The sequence below is a fragment of the Centruroides sculpturatus genome, unplaced genomic scaffold, assembly GCF_000671375.1.
Source record: "Centruroides sculpturatus isolate CEXI.00-Female unplaced genomic scaffold, Cexi_2.0 scaffold726, whole genome shotgun sequence".
NCBI lineage: Eukaryota > Metazoa > Arthropoda > Arachnida > Scorpiones > Buthidae > Centruroides > Centruroides sculpturatus.
The window spans coordinates 358651-377643 of NW_019384840.1; the positions used below are offsets into that span (position 1 = coordinate 358651).

At 23.5% G+C, this 18993-nt stretch overlaps 1 protein-coding gene across 1 annotated transcript in view; it reads right to left on the reverse strand.

Annotated features, from left to right (window-relative positions):
• Positions 1-644: 644 nt before the first annotated feature.
• The window catches only part of LOC111630291 (carbonic anhydrase-related protein 10-like), a 47377-nt gene continuing 29028 nt past the window's right edge, over positions 645-18993 (reverse strand). The window contains exons 6-8 of the mRNA XM_023374378.1: positions 15833-15967; positions 13675-13717; positions 645-815 (exon numbers count right to left, since the gene is read on the reverse strand). Of these exons, the coding sequence (XP_023230146.1) occupies positions 790-815; positions 13675-13717; positions 15833-15967 (204 nt within the window). The 3' untranslated portion in view covers positions 645-789. The remainder of the gene's footprint in view (positions 816-13674; positions 13718-15832; positions 15968-18993) is intronic.

Sequence of the window (18993 nt, forward strand, 5' to 3'; positions counted from 1 at the left end):
TTTTTAGTGGGATTAATTATATAAGTTACAAATTAACAGGTTTAATATTGAACTGGCTACAGAGATTATATATATATTTTTTATAGAATATGATTTTTATTTTAAGAAAATTATAATTTTTTGTAATAATAATTATCGTTTTTATTATAATTTTTAAAAAATATTTTAATAAGACAAATTCAAAAAAATTAAAACGTAACTTATATAAGTTAATAATATAAAATATATTTGAATATTTATCTATGAAAAATAATTATACAAAAAATAATGGTTCAGTTATTAAATTTTATAACTTTTCAAGACCTCTAGGGAGTGATGAGTAATGTTCAAAAAATACCAAAGAGACATTATCATACACTAAGCATTATATTTTATTAATTTAATATTCACGTTTCTATTTGCAAAATTAATATCTTAGGATAAAAATAAATAAACTATTGATGTAATTGTTCTAAAAGAGGAAAAGAATGAAAATATACTAAATATAATTGTATATATACACACACAAAATGTGTGTATATCGTACGAGCTAATATATTCTTAACATTATGTTTAGAATCTAAGTCTTGTTAAAATTGATTAAAAAGCTAATATAATTTATCTGCCGAAGTAGTGTTTTTGCAATTTCGTAATTAGTAATTTACCTTGATGAGAGTTATGTCTGGCAAATGCTGGCAGGGAAGACGAATACAGTACAATCTCTAACTGAACTGAAGAGGTTGTGCCGTTGGAACGTACAATGCCCAATCGAAGGCACTGAAAACCATGAAATATAGGCAACTCTTGCAGTCAAAGACGACGGTTTGAAGTATTTGCTAAAAATAATAATCGTAAAGTAACTATTTATAATCCTTTTCTTATATGCATAATTATTTAGCCTATGATACAAATAATTGAAATTAATATATATATTTTTAAATATTTGTGAATATCTGTAAAAAATGTAAAACATTTTTAATAGAAGAATATTCAATGCTAAATTGTTAATATGTAAGTCACGTGTCTATTATAAGAGCCAAAATAGAGAAAAAGTTTAATACAACCGTAAAAATAGCAGTAAATTCGATTCTATTGAAGTCAAATAATTTTTCCCTATTTAGAATGTTAGTTATTTTTCACTCATCGATTTCCAATTGATAGATTGTATTATAATTAATATTCATTATTATGAAATTAATATATTTATAATACATCTGATAATAAATGTTTATAATTTATCAGAACAACTATTTGATTGTTTCATAAACTTACCGTTATGTAGATTTATCAATATAAACAGTAATGCAATAATTCTAAATATTGTCTAATTTATTTTATTAAATTTATCTATAATAGCAAACAAGTTATTAAATGCAATTAAATTACACTTAATATTTAATACATCATTAAAAATCTAATAAACTTTTTAATTTTATATTATACATCATATTATCGAATTTTATTAATATTTTTCAGATAAAAAATTTATTATATTTCGATAAATATTTATATTTATTATTTATTAATATACATTTTAAATATATTATAAAATATTTAGAAATTGCAACAATTCTTTTATTACAAAACTTAATAAAGTCAAAAAGTATTTTTATTTTATTTTTTATTTTTTACTGTAAACTATCATTTTACTTTAAAGATTCATTTCAAAGGGAAATTTATTTTCATATTGTTGCTTTCATCTTGTTTAAATATGTTCTAGAGTTTTTAATAAAATATTATATGCACTCCTTGAGATTTTTTTAGTAAATTTTCCCAAGTTACAACATTAATAATCCAAATATTTTGTATTTATATATACGTGTATATATATATTTGAGTTATAAATAATAATTTTACTGAAACAACTAAATTTTTAAATGATTTAAAGCTCTATTCAAATGTTAATCATTTAAAATTAATATAAATTGTCGCCTATTTATTTACAAAGAAAAGTTTATAATTTATTTATTTTTTAAAAATATAGGAATTATTTTAAAAAAAACTGAAAACTATTTAAAGTAAGATTTATTTTATATTTTTATTTTAAAAAATAGATTAATTAAATAAATGAAAATTTATATAGGCTACGTGTATAGTTAACGTATCTTAAACATTATGTATTTTAAAACATTTATACACTAATCTCAACCTAATGATGATAAAGTTATTTTATTTTATAAAAATTAAAAGTTAGTTTGATATAATTTTGTTTAAAATAACAGTTTGATAAAGAAAAAATGAAGAATAAGTAGCATGATAATAAAGTCCTTTATCTTTGAGATAGTGTTTCACATCCTTGCTAATATTTATATAATTTATCTATTTATGGCACTTATGTTTTATTTTTTGCTAATTATTAATTTTTTTTACAATATAACTTCACGTTTAAACGGTTGAGGAATTTTAATCTACATAGGCCTAATACTAACATTTGACATATACTGTTTCGACAAAATCAAAATCTTCAATTATTTTAATTTCAAATTATTTTATAACAGAAATATTTTTCAAAATTTTCAAATATAGACTTAAAGTTTTAAACTAAACTTTATGATTTATATAAAACAAAGTAACTTTTATCTCTAGAGTTGTTAGGGAATTGAGAAATACAAACGATTTTTGTAACGTCCAATTAAAACAGACCTGAAATAGAATTCTTGACCCAATTCCGCATTATGCGATTTCTAAGACCCAAAGACCTTAAAATAGAAGATTGGAAGCAAGAAGTAAAGGAGAGAAGAAATAGAAAAGAGAAGAACAAGCGCTTGATGACATACAGCTGATGAAAAGTTTGATAAAAGTAATAAAAGGCTTAAACTTTTCTGCCTGAAATAGAGCTAACATCTTAGAGTTAAATTGAGTTTATTATATAAATCAATATAATAAAATATATAATAATATATTTTATTATATTATTTTAATCTAAACAAATTTTGAATGCATATTATAAGTAAAAGGCTACATTAAAACCAAAGGAAAGCTTAAGTCGTAAGACATGTTATTCACAATACAAGCACTATTAAAGATTTTTCACTAAAACTTTTCACTAAAAGAAAGCTGAAGAAAAAAATGTATTTAAAGTTTTTTGATTAATGATTAATTTGATTCAAAAAAATTTAGATTGTAAATTAGGGAAAGTAAATATAGGTCTAAAGAATCAGTTACATTAAAACATATCCACACAAATAATGTTATATATAGAACTTTAAAATTTATTAGATTTATTTTCTAACAATATTTATTTATGAAACTTTTTCTTGATATTTAAAAAAATATTTTTCTGAAATACATATTTTAATGTTTAGAGGAAAGAAATCTGTTTTTATTGCATTGGATTATTTCAGATTTCTGAATAACTTCATGTATATTAATCATTTCATGGCATTAACACTTTTATGATTCTTAGTTGAAGAAACAAGATGCTATGACTTATTGTAACATGGTTTTGAAAATTTACAGCATAAAAAACTCTACATAAAAGCCGGAAAAACAGAAAAAAACATGAGCAATTATTTATTATGCAATTTTCAATTATATTTTAAACCTTTTTAATTTAAAATATATGCTCTCACCTGTCGTCCCTCTGTTGTCTTTCCTTAATCTTGAGAACAATGTTAGATAAATGAAATTAAAGACAAGATATAGAAAGCTTATATAAAGGAAATTAACTATATACGGACTTCCGATGCAAACCAGAAGTCACGTTATTTCAATTCAAAAATTTTCCCCTGAAAGGAGTAAAATAGATGATCGGCACGACTCCACTGCTAACGAAAAAGTATTATTTACAGGGGCAAGTCACTACTAATTTGAGGTGGAAAGAATATATTTTAAATGAAATAAATTAAAAATATGATTTAAAAAATGCAGTCCGGCATTGTGACGATGTCACAATAAATAATTGCTTGTTTTCAGCTAACTTTTTAGGTAATACGACGGTTTTAGAACGATAATATAATCAAATTTTTTGTATAAGCGTTTTTAAAAAATATATTTAAGATAGTAGATTAGAAAATAGCAAACTTATTATTTATCAAAATAATCAAGAAGGATAAAAATAAATAATATTCAAAATAATAGATTAATTCTATACGTGCCTATGAAATATACTTTTACATTGTATATGTATACTGTATCTCATTGTTCAGATTTTAGCGTGCATTTTCAATGGCTAACTATCTTATTTGGACGTTTGAAGTACCGACTAATATGGGCCACTTGAATGTTTCATTTAATATCTATAAATAAAATTATTTGTATTAAGTCTCTAGTTTGTTTAAAAGGTAAACTGCTATTCTGTATTGTTTTTGTATGCCAGTTTTTATAGCAGGAACGTTCCAATTAGTTAACCATTCAGTAAATCATACACACGTCAATGTAAGAGGCAGATATTAATAGTTATATCAGTGCAAGATTTAAATAAAGATATATTCTCAGATTATAATTAAAATCATATTCTTGAACTAAAAATTAAATACAAATAATTGTAAAAAATAAAATAATCCTAGTATTAATTACGTAAATTAAATTAATGTAATGAAAACTGTATCTAATCATTCGATATATATGAGTAAAAATTGCGACAACTGCATATATTCAGACAAATTTAATGATTTTATATGTAACTTTTGATGATAAAAAATGTCTTGCAGACATTTATTTATTATATTTAGAGATTCGTGTAATATAAATAAAAAAATTAATATTTTTATTCAATTTTTTAGCGTAATAATGTAATATTAACGAAATAATAAAGAATAGAAATTTGTATATTTATAATTAATCATAATGTTATAACCATTATGATAGTCACCTTATTTCAAAACGCTAACTTGTGAATTTATCCTGATTTTTTATTGTATTTAGTTAAGGAAAACATGCTTACTAAACATACTTGAATAATAATAATAATAAAAAACAATCAATTAAAATATTTTGATTTATAAAAGGCATCATAGTAGAAGTATATTCATAGTAAGCTTATTATTTTATAATAAGATTCACTAAATTNATATAATATAATACACGTTATATAATTTAGTTTTATTTAATATATAAAATATATTAAATTTAAACAAGTTGTATTTTCTTTTTAAAGGAAAATACAAATTTATATAACAAATTTTAATGAGCTTTTCACATAAAAATAAAAAAAAATATTATAATAATTTGAATTATAAAGTGTTTCCTTAATTTTAAAGTCTTAAAGAAGTTTTAAAAAAATGTTAAATGTGTAAATATTATTGTATGTATGTAAATGCTTTATAAATATAAAATCTATTTATAAAATATATAAAAGTCTATAACATTTATAAATTTAAAAATTTTAAACATTCTTTATCCAATTTTTATGATGTAAAGGAAAACAAAATTATTATTATTTTTCCTCAAATACATTATAAAATAACTTTAGGTTAAATCATTGTTGTTTGAATACTTTGATATAATCAATTTGTCAATTCTTCAATAAACATTTTTTTATTCAATTCATTCTAATGAAACATTAAGTAAAGTCAAACAAACAAGTTAATTTAAATTACAAAATTTAATAATGTAAACTACTTCATGTCTTTAATAATGAAAGATGATTGATAAATCTACAGATATTTAAATTTAAAATCCTTTTCTTTCGAAAAAAAATAAAGTAGAATCATCTTAAGAAAACTGTTTAAATTATAATATAAATGCATTCTGCAGTCAAGTTTTATGTATTTGCAAATAATGTTAAAAGGTATATTTATGTTTATACAATTTATGCTACTATAAACGTATTTTATAAGACACGGATTTATCGTTAGATTTGATCCTGTATATCGTTTATAAGAAATAAATAAATAAACTAATAAAAATTTAAATTTTTTAGTAATATTATATGTGCAAAAATTAAAGTATTTTACGTGTTTGCACTGAAACAAGATTATATCCTAATTTAATATTATTAAATAATAAAACTATAAAATTTTTGTTTTATTTATTAAATTATAATACTTAATACTTTATATTATCACTCCCTACTCCAGAGGTGAAGAACGATTAATCGAAAGACAAAATCCAATTTCAGAAGAAACACGAAAGGCCGCATATTACAAGTTGAATAAATTTATGCATTTTGTATACATATAAATTGTACTTAGAAATATATCTTTATTGAGAAAGAGGACAGAATACATATTTTCATAATAAATAACTTTAATTTTACTGCCATGAATTTTACCATTTTATATTTTATCAGGCCGTGTGCGATGCCGAATGTGGCCTTAAGGCCATAGATTCCCCACCCCCGTTCTAGATATTGAAAAAGATACTACACGTTCAATGATCTATAACAATAATAATAAAAAATCTAACTTGAATTTTTGAGTCAGTATATTTTAAACTATAATATAATAAAATCTTTCCCTGTTATTTCAGCATAGAACATAGTTAAATTTTGATATCAATAAAAAAAAGTACATACGAATATTATATTTAACGATTTGAAAAATCAAGAAACATTCTAAAAAGTAGCCTTAAACAATAAATTTATTTGGGATTTAATTCGGTTGATTAAAAAAAATAATGAAAATTTTAGCAATAAGTAATACGTAGAAAGGAAAAAAATACAAGAATAAATTGAATTGAATGAAAAAATTGTAAAAATGGCTTCATAAAAGCAATTCACATGTGTGGGCACTCCGTAATAAATGATTTTACATTTATTACAGTTCCCCTTACAAAATGAAATACTAGAAAAACTATTATAAAAAAATAAAAATAATTGAATTTAGTATCTACTGCCGATCGTGTAGCAACTCGGTTACGGTGGTAAGGACGAAACTGCTTAAATTATATTTTTGTTTTAATAAATATCAAAATAAAAATAAATATTAATAAAGATGAACACACGTATAATCTACAATTTTATTTTTTGTGTAATATAAACTAGAATTTATAGAATTATATCAAAAAATCTATTTGAAGTCATCATGTTAAGAAAAACAACTGTATAAATATGAGTGTGTCTATATATTACTGTAAATCAATAGAGTCTAATCTGATAATGATTATCCAAATTAATTTAATTTAATTTTTGAAAGCCAAGCTTATAATAACTAAAGTTAGAAAATTCAAATTAAAATGTTGTAGAAGAAGAGTATTTTATGCTCTCGTTTCAAATCTAAGGACAAAAACTGTGGAGAAATGGCGTATTTTATCTTCTGCGACAAGTATAACATTGGCGCAACTAACGTATCGCAATGCGCTGTTTCAGTGAGCAAGAAAATAATAGTGTCGTATGTTGTACTTTTTTCTTGTGCGACGAAGTGCAATATGAACGAAACTAAAATATCCTAAACGACAGTTATTATTTACAATTTCCGTTTCACTAAGATATAAGTAATGCAAAACAGTATTTACAATTATTATTCTAAATGAGAATTAAATTGAAGGAGGATGTAAATTTCGTGGCGACACATCAATCGTGTCGGCATTGTGTTGTGAGTAGAAAATAAAAATTCATAATTATTTCTAAGTACTTTTCGTTTGAATTTTTAATAGTCTCGATCGTTTCTATAGATCTGTTTTATGCATAACTGACTTCACTTCAGAATTTTATAGTTTAAATTTCTCCCTATTTTCAACTATTCAAAGTTAATTGCCTATTTTAGAAATTAAGTCAAAATTTATTGAGGTAATATTTCTAGATTAGATTATTCATTAAATACATGGATATACACACATTTTCAAATTTGCAATTCTATCAATATAATTATTAAAATCTAAACATTTTTTTCTATCCATGCTCCTTATTACAATACGATAATATTATTTAAAAAATATATAAATAAAAATGTTAATAGTAATCATTAACAGAATTATTTCGATAACTGTAGATTTATTGTAATTACAATTATTTTATTTCAATATTTAATATAATGAGCCTTATATTTGATATCTGCTAAATAAGTAGAAAAATTTTAATAACACATTTGGAATATTTTATTAAATAAAAAATAAAAGCTAACTCAAGATTATGACAATTTGATTAATGCTAATGATGAAATGAGATACTAATTTCTGCTTTATAAATCTATTTTCAGTCTTATTTGTTATATAATTGTACTGTACAGTACATTGGAAAATTTGAATGATACCTATGAATATATTCCTGTTATAATAAATATTGATGATATATTTTCTAAGCTTTCAAATTGAATGCATTGTAGATCTGTGTTAATCTATTATTGGAAAGTTTGAGATGGCTGAAACATCTATCAATATAATCACAGAAGAAGCTGTAAATCTACAAACAACAGGGACTTTGAAAGTAAAAATTGTATAGTAAAATTCCTATTTTTCAACATTACTATGGAAGTTTGTTTTATAAAAGAAAAAATAATAATATAATAAATATCATTTAAATTTTTCTGTTATAAATCTTATGTATTTTTAAGATTATTAATATTTAGTTTGCTAGATTTATATGTAACTTGTTCTCTTTTATACAGATTATTTTTTGTGTGTAGACTATCAAGTATAAAAATTCTAGCTTAAATGCTACTAGTTTATATATTAGGTATACCTAAATATAGATTTCTACTTTATTTTAGAATGTTGATTTAAATTGTTTCTGATATTTCATACTATCTGACTATCTTATATATTAAAAATGTATAATTTTATTGAAACCAAAAGCATAAGGCGAATTTAAATAAAATTGAGTAATATGATGCATCAGTTTCATAAGCGGCTTTTGGATTATTTTACTGGACTGACTTTCATTACTTTAAAGATTCTAAACGAAGTTTTGTATACATAATAAATTTCTCAGTCAAAATTCTTTTTATCCGTCAACGTAAGATCTATGGCACATTGTTTTGAAGCCATTTATATTTGCATCTTTATTTTCATATACATTTAATAATGAAATATGTAAATATAACTTGAATCTTTTTGAATTAAATTTACATAATTTATTTTTAAGCATTCTTATAACATTATTAAGTAATTCATTTTATTGGTTAATGCTAACAAAGCGTATTACTCCTGATTTTCCGCTTCAAAATTCAGTAATGGATAAGAAATAATTTAATTACTTATCTTAAAATAATATTTCTTTAATATGAAATTATATTGTGAAAAATGTAGCATTCAAATTTCAAAATATAATAGGTTGTATGTAAAAAACTTATTTAATATGCAAAGAATCTAATAAATTAACAATGGTACAGATTATTGAAGTATTGCTTTAATAGTGTTTTTATTATAGCACTTTTTACTTTTTTATATAATTTTCATACAAATTAACTATCCAGAAATTATCTAGACTTAACCTGAGAACAGTTACATCTGTCATTTTATGTGTCACAAACTTCACACTATCACTTTTCTAACTTTTATCTACCTACAACATCAATATCATCTTACTAGTCTTTACTTTTAGAAACGGAATGATTTCTATTTACTTTAACGAAGGTTATATTTTTTCATTGTAATAAATGTTTTTAATGTGCAGAAAAAATATTATATAAGCAGAGATAACTTAAGTAGTAGGAATAAGAAATATTAATTAATAATATAAAATTATATAAATCAAAAACCGCTTATAATTTTCTATTATTTTTTTTACTATTATTTAATTTTTCGCTATTCATTCGAACGAATATATATCTTTTCTTCAATATTTTTCCTCTTCAGAATGATGAACGAAGATATTTATTTTACTGTCCTTTACGAAGAAAAGATTTAAGATACAAAAAATTCAATATATATTCTTTTCTGAAATAAATTTTTATACTTAATAATTTTCTATTTTTATTGCTGTATCTTTTTTGATTTTTAGAAAAAAAATTTTACATCCTATTTTATTAATATTTTGTTTTCTCAATAACATTTATTATTAACGTTACTGGAAAAAATATTTTAATTAAAATTAATTTAAATTATCATAAAAAATATTGTTTTTCTTAATAGTTTTTTACATAATAATAATTAACGTAATTGAAACAGAAATAAAATAAAATTACAAATAACATAATAAGTCTTAAGATTATTTTATGTAAGTTATATTTATTTATAGACTATAATAATAAAGGCATTGTCTTAAAGTTTATTACTTTAAGCTTACTACTGTATCTGCATCTATATATATATAAGTTATATCAGCATTAAACTTAAATTACCAAATATGCTTTAGGGTAAAATGTATAATATATGAATTTAATAAACCTTTCGTATGCTTTCCAACTAGTAAAAACAATTTTGTTCCGAACCGATGAAGGAAAAATAGCAATAACTGTTTAAATGGGAGAAACTTTTCCAAGTTGCAACGTTGATTTTTATTTTAAATCACGTGACCGGAAACAACTTTATTCTTTTTTCTAACCCTCTTTTGCGTTCACTGCAGATATAGAAAAGTGGTTTCGATTCCATCTTTAAAGTCTATGTTGTCTTTTCTGCTGCTTGTCATTCAATTCGTATGGCATGGAAACTCTCTTATATGTCCAACATCTTATAGGATATACGCTATGTATACACTATTTGCTGGTTTCTTCTACCAATGTAGTATCAATTCTGAAAATTCTTGTTCCCTATAGTATTATGTTAGTCTAAGATATTGGTATACTTTATAGAAAAAAACAATTTGATAGCAAAATTGATATAGGCTACTAAGAAAAAATTTCCAATGTATGATTACGCTTTTGTTATACCAATTTCTAGGTAGATGTATAAATAATAAAATAAAAAATCTGAACTATTTACTTTTAGATATCTGTTTAAATCAAAAAAATAAAAACTTGTTATTGAAATTTCGAATACATATTTATATTATTTATAATAAATATTTACCTTTATAAAACATTTTTCTATGCATAGAAGGACAATTTTCTCCCTGAAAGAAAATATAGTGTCAAAAATATTCTATTTGCTAATGTACAAAAAATATATATAAATTATTATTTCTTCTTTTATATCAAATTTTCAAATTTTTTCGCTTCAATATTATTTTCTTTTATCCCGACAACAAAATTTAATTTTCTTTAAAGTATATTTCATTATAAAATATTAATATAAATACTGTAAGCAATAATTGTATTTATTAGTCTAGACTATATATAAAATAATTTCTCCTGCAGTTATTTTTATAATTGATGTAGAAAAACTTATTTTTTTAATGGTTTAACCAGAAAAAAGATGATAATGTATTAAAGCAATAAACAGCATTACTTTGCATTTTTAACAAGTAAGCGCATTAATAGTGATCGTATTTACTAAAACCAAGTTTTTATGAAAAATTTTATTGAAAAATTTACTTTTATATTGTTTTTAATTTCATACATGCGCTGACAAAAGATGATAAAATTTAAAAATTCTTTACTTCAAAATACAGTAGAAAATTCCATTATAAAGTAAAATTGTCGAGCTGTAACCTTTAAATTAAAGCGTGGGAAAATATATTTTCGATTATTAAATATTTACAACCCTTCATTGCCTCTTTGGAAATAGACATCATACGCCACAGTATTTAAATTTAACAAGTTATATGGTTCCTAGTAGAGACATTATTAATATATTATCTTTTGTTCCAAGTTATTTTCTTTCAGTAATGATCTTTGGCTTAAAATATCATTCGTCAAGATAGCTCGGCTGATAAAGAATGAGTCGTAGAGATGTAGATGTTTGGAAGACAAGACAAAGTAGAATAATGGAGGATATATACTTCAATCTCTTTTGCTTAACAGTGAGATTGAGCATGTTGCTAGAATCTACGTAAGTGCTAAAGCTTTTTAAAGACAACCTGATGAATAGGATCGTAAAGGGAGTATTTACCCATACGCTACCAAACAAAATTTTCTTTCCTTTTACTATACATTATAAAACTTGGTAATGTTATTCTTTGCATTTACGACTACGTGTAAAATTTTCATATTTTGTAGTAATAAAGGTTGTCCATTCGCTGTTTTAATTTTAATTAGCTTTACAAAGTAGCTATTCTATTATAAACTCTAGAGATTTCTCCTTAGTAATATAATGCGGGTGTAAGCATTTATATCCAGAACATATTATTTAAAAATTCTAGAAAATAAAAACTTACGTTTCGATAAAGATGGGAAATATAACTGTTAATTTACATTTCAATAAATTCTCATCATTAAAGCAAAATTCAATTTTCCAGATCTTTACCGAATTCTGCTGTTAACAATACCGGTTGAATATCTTTAGTAGGATTGCTCGAAGCAACTGAGATATTGAAGAAACGATTCTTTAGTTCTAGTTCTTTCTTATGCAAATGAACTGTAGTTTTCTAGTTATTCACGGCGAATTTAGCCTGAAGGATGAACATGCCGCTTCTTTTCGTTTTTTTTTTTTTTTTTTAGTTTTAAAATGTTCGATGAACCGAACAGTTATTGCCATTGGATGATTAAACGTGATTCTTTTATACTTCGACACATTCTTTTGATGACATCTCTCTACTAAATTTCAAGTATTAAAATTTGGATTTAATATCTCATTTATTTACAACTATGAATTTATAACAACTTCTTGAATTCTTTAGAATTATTAATATTTCTTATTATATACCGTACCTTTATTATTACTTTTTAAAATTAAATTTAAACGTATTTAAATTTGTTATTAGTTTTATTCATTTATTTACAATAAAGCATCAATAAAACAATTTAATTTACGGTCTTTATTTATTTAATCATGATTTAATCACTTTAAAATAACAACCATTTATATTCAAGAGTTATTGAGTACACTTTTAATGCGCGTATATAACCAACAAAAATAATAATTTAGCGGCAATTTCCGTTAATTTTTTTAAAACAAGTTTTTAGATACTGACATGGTTCAATTTTTAACAAAAAATAAAAGTAAATTAAAATTACAAATAACATAATAAGTCTTAAGATTATTTTATGTAAGTTATATTTATTTATAGACTATAATAATAAAGGCATTGTCTTAAAGTTTATTACTTTAAGCTTACTACTGTATCTGCATCTATATATATATAAGTTATATCAGCATTAAACTTAAATTACCAAATATGCTTTAGGGTAAAATGTATAATATATGAATTTAATAAACCTTTCGTATGCTTTCCAACTAGTAAAAACAATTTTGTTCCGAACCGATGAAGGAAAAATAGCAATAACTGTTTAAATGGGAGAAACTTTTCCAAGTTGCAACGTTGATTTTTATTTTAAATCACGTGACCGGAAACAACTTTATTCTTTTTTCTAACCCTCTTTTGCGTTCACTGCAGATATAGAAAAGTGGTTTCGATTCCATCTTTAAAGTCTATGTTGTCTTTTCTGCTGCTTGTCATTCAATTCGTATGGCATGGAAACTCTCTTATATGTCCAACATCTTATAGGATATACGCTATGTATACACTATTTGCTGGTTTCTTCTACCAATGTAGTATCAATTCTGAAAATTCTTGTTCCCTATAGTATTATGTTAGTCTAAGATATTGGTATACTTTATAGAAAAAAACAATTTGATAGCAAAATTGATATAGGCTACTAAGAAAAAATTTCCAATGTATGATTACGCTTTTGTTATACCAATTTCTAGGTAGATGTATAAATAATAAAATAAAAAATCTGAACTATTTACTTTTAGATATCTGTTTAAATCAAAAAAATAAAAACTTGTTATTGAAATTTCGAATACATATTTATATTATTTATAATAAATATTTACCTTTATAAAACATTTTTCTATGCATAGAAGGACAATTTTCTCCCTGAAAGAAAATATAGTGTCAAAAATATTCTATTTGCTAATGTACAAAAAATATATATAAATTATTATTTCTTCTTTTATATCAAATTTTCAAATTTTTTCGCTTCAATATTATTTTCTTTTATCCCGACAACAAAATTTAATTTTCTTTAAAGTATATTTCATTATAAAATATTAATATAAATACTGTAAGCAATAATTGTATTTATTAGTCTAGACTATATATAAAATAATTTCTCCTGCAGTTATTTTTATAATTGATGTAGAAAAACTTATTTTTTTAATGGTTTAACCAGAAAAAAGATGATAATGTATTAAAGCAATAAACAGCATTACTTTGCATTTTTAACAAGTAAGCGCATTAATAGTGATCGTATTTACTAAAACCAAGTTTTTATGAAAAATTTTATTGAAAAATTTACTTTTATATTGTTTTTAATTTCATACATGCGCTGACAAAAGATGATAAAATTTAAAAATTCTTTACTTCAAAATACAGTAGAAAATTCCATTATAAAGTAAAATTGTCGAGCTGTAACCTTTAAATTAAAGCGTGGGAAAATATATTTTCGATTATTAAATATTTACAACCCTTCATTGCCTCTTTGGAAATAGACATCATACGCCACAGTATTTAAATTTAACAAGTTATATGGTTCCTAGTAGAGACATTATTAATATATTATCTTTTGTTCCAAGTTATTTTCTTTCAGTAATGATCTTTGGNTTTTATAAAAGAAGACCTTTTTTAAATATTAATATGCATATAGATACATTCAATATTGTATTATTCAATGTCTCTTTTGTATGGTCTTACGTTACACAAAGCCATTTCGGTGATGCTTTTTTGTTATGCTTTGATATCATTTTCATAGTGCAGCGAAGAGGAAACATAAAGGTATGGAGCTCGTATTATCCCTTCTTTGAAACAAAGTTCCATAAAAAAAAAAGCAGCTACTCCAATCGATTCTACTATAATCTGTATCAGAAAAGAAACTTCTAAATAGTTTTCTATTATAACTTACAAGAGAAATATAGGTCATGTTATAACCATCAGAAAACTCTTATTTCTTAGAAATAGACCCAATAAGTAGTGAGCTGTACAAAAGAGGTGAATTTGTGTCTATAAACATTATTTAGAAATCTTGGCACTAAGTCATCAAGGCAGTGTGTTTCTCCGAAATTTGCGCTTGTGGTTGCTCACACGCAGCACGTTTTCCATTAGCACACGCATTTAAACACTATAACTTTGCTACTATCGCCTTAGCAATTTTACTGTCATCGACAGAAATATGGAATTACTATAGTGCATAATATAATGTCCGTTAGGCTATTTAAGGTTGTAAACGAGAAATAATGTTGTCAATAAACTTACTTTTCGGGACATTTACTGAATTTTGATAATCTTTCGAGAAATTTTTCGTTCAATTTTTTTTTCCTCCAATATTAAAGCAAAAGAAAATAGTAAAAAAAAGGAAAAATAATAACGTAAAGATTGTAGCGTAGAAACATTATGTATGACTTTAAAAATGTAATATTTTTAGACTGCATTCGAACGGGAAGAAGTCATAAAAGTTACAGAAACATTGAAGCGCCTCATTATTATTATTTTTTCTTTCTTAAATGAAATTCGGGTATTTCTATTATTTTATTTCTTTGCTTTATAAATAATAAAACCTTCCAAATTTCATTTAAGTGTTGAAATAATGTCATTTCTTGCGATAATCTGAGAATAAAGACAGATAAATTTTCTTTCGTTGTCAGAGAAATTGTCTTTAATACCAAAATTTACTGGAATTTATTTTATAGTGTTGTGTGAGAAATATTATTTTTCATTCTAAGATATTTCTATTATTTTCTAGAATTTTAATACATTACTTTATATACATTAAGTAGATTTACTAATAAATATAGAACATATTCTAACATTAAACTATAGCAATTTTTTGAATTGTTCTCGTTTTCTTTCACTCGTACTTACATAATAAAAATACATTATCGTCACCGAAATTTTATACGGCAAATTTAAACTGAATAGAATTGAAGATATAAATATGTTAAATAATTATTTAAGAAAAATACTGTAGAAAATTAATGAGGAGAAAAATTTCTTTACCGGTTCACGAATGTTAAGTTCTATATTGGTTCGTATGGCTCTATGATGAACAGGTTGTACTGGTCGGAAATTATTACCTAATGGGGCCTTTGGTGAATCAACATCTCCTTGCATTAACTTCCTTAAGGCATATAACTGAAAATGTTATAAATAAGTTAATAATGTAATAATAAATAAATTTAATAAATAAACCTATTAATTCAAATTAGTCAGCTTAGAAATTTTACTTTAATATGTTAAACTTAATACAGAAATCGTGCAACAATATTTAAAAATTCTTACATATATTTAACGAGGAGAAAAATATAAAAATATACATTTTAAAGTTATCTTTTATTTATACGGCATTTTTATAAAAATATATTTTAAAACCATTCTTTCAAGCATTTTTATTACTTTTACCGGTTGTTTTTTCACGGATTATTTCTTTGATTTTTTTTTAATAAAAATCCCGATAAAAATTTATTATTATTCGATTTTAAATAATTCTATATATAAATTGATAAACTTAGTTTCATTTAAAGACACATTTTGCCTATCGTAATTAATACACTCTATTTATTACTTAGGTTAATGATCTCCGGTGTTAATAGATATGTATTTATACCTAATAAAAATTAAATAATTAATTAAAGCAAAAACAATAAGTTTTTTAAGTTTTCTTAGTTTTTGTGATCACAAATAAGCATATATTTATTTAAATTTTTAATACTGTACAGTACAGTATAAGTACAGTACAGTACATCTTCCAATTGTTTAGATGATCTTTGCGTTTTTTAACAGTTTATTGAAAATCTCTACTTATAATTTAGGTTCTATATTTTACTAAATGGTTTCTGGAATTTAATTTCAACTGATACTTAAATCTTCACTGATTGACTATAAGAAAGTAAAGAGTCAGAAGTGCCGAATATTCGGGGGTCTATTTCTCCGCTCTCCAAACGCCTAAAGTAATTTTGAATATCTCATTTGAAAGATAATTGTTTTCTTCGTTAGTATGCAAAATTTCAAGATTTTCTAGTAAAGAATTGCCGAAATATAAGCAATCGAAAATTGCAAAAATCGTCAAAAAAAAGCTGTATTTTCTTTTCTTCATCCGGTCCCAAAGAAAAAACTACTGAGTCTAGTAAGGTCAAATTTTAAGCTTAATCTTTTCTCGTTATCAGTGAGGCGCGGACAAAACTTTCGGATCGATAAGTCAAAGTTCACGGAGTTACCCATAAAGCTATTTTACTTTTATCGCTTAATTTTATGCTTGTAAAGATAAAATTGCACTCAGACAAATGATTTTTATTCGAGATGTTATCCAGAATAACAAAAACCTCAAATTTATGCCAATTAAAACTTTTTATAACAATTTTATTAAACGGCATATTGAAAATGTTCGGTTGGCATACGCTACCGACCGAACGTCATCGTCTTATGTCTTAATGTAACAATGCAATCATTAACAAAAAACAATTGATATCCAAACAAAAACATTTAAAATGTAAAGAAATTATGTCAAGTTAAAAGATATGACAATTTAGATGACAGTCAAATTTTTTCTTAGTAGTTTTTCTTTGGTAAAGATAAGTTTGGCGCTTGGAAGCGATTTGTAGAAAACAATAATATAGGTAAAAATCTTGTAGGTATCACTTCCAAGCGCCAAGCTTATCTTTACCAAAGAAAAACTTCCAAAGAAAAATATTTGACTGTCATCTAAATTATTATAAGTTTTTACTTGGCGAAATTTTATACATCTCAGATGTTTTTGTTTATATTCTTATATAATATTTCACTAGCTAAAACTCAAACTTTTAATAATAAAACTATATAATGCAATTGCTTTACATTGATTTAATTTATTAAATATATTTCCTATGTAAAAAAACAAACCATTACTCTTTATCTTTTCACATTTAAATTAAAAATTGAAAAAGTCTTTTGATCTAAATTTAATTATTCAGTTTTAAATAATTGATTATACTCTGTATTCAGATATTAAATAATTATTGTTAATTAAATATTCCAACTAATTAAATACTTTCTTTTCAAAACTCTAGAGATGGATGAATGAAAAGTAATTATTAAACTTATTTATTTTTTTTTATATCCAATCGTTGCAACATAACAATTGTACATATATAGCCTATTATGTTCTACTATCAACTAATTAGTTTTACACAAGTAATAATAAAACATTATAATAAATAAATTATTGATAAGATGTTTAATGATGAAATTTTTTTTATTTCATTTCTGAAATATTTTATTTCTGAAATTAATTTATCACCGTTAATTAAATTGAATATAATCTAAGTACAAAATTTTCTAATGTTTAATGTCTGAAATCGTTATGAAATTCTGTTAATTCATTACTTTAAAGTTTAACGCTGAAAAACTGTTATAAATAGATCATCTGCTGGCTTATTTAATGAAAGTATTTATTAAAGGGAAAAAAAGAAACTGCAAACTCAAAATTAAAAGTTAAAATTGTTCCTCTTTTTTAAGAGAACCATTTGAATATTTTAAAGATTTAAATGGCTTCAATTATTAGTTTGCAGTCGCAATTTTAGCAATATTTCTTCTTCAAAGTATCTGATTCGGCGAATAGAGAGAATAGTTAATAGAAGTTGAATGACAAACGAACTAATTCGATGTAATTAACTATGTGGAGGTTGAAGAAATTAGCACTTTAATGTTTTTCGTGACAAGATGAATAATCGGACGTAGATATAAGCGTCAAAAGAACTTGTTAATTGCTGAATTCTCGCTAAGATAGAGTCAAAATTATCATTTCATGCTGCGACATAATTATTTAAAGCAGTTTGTAATGATGTGTATAAATAACAGTTCTTTAACTAGTAAATCTTTCTTAAAATTACAAGGCTGAATTTTTATTACAAGTGATTAATGAAAAAATGCTCCATTTGTTTACAACTATTTATTAACAGTCCATTATACGTTTTAATTTTTAATCTAAAGAAATCGGTAAAATTATTCTTACTTTAATTTTTTTTAAGAAACGTAACTAATAATTTATAAATCATGTAATAAATACACGTATATAGCACGATATATGATAAAATATTTAGAATCCTTGGCAAAAGATAAAAACATTTTTCTTGTGTGTATGAAAGGAACCGTGAAATCAATTCTTTTTATGGATGCCCCTGGAA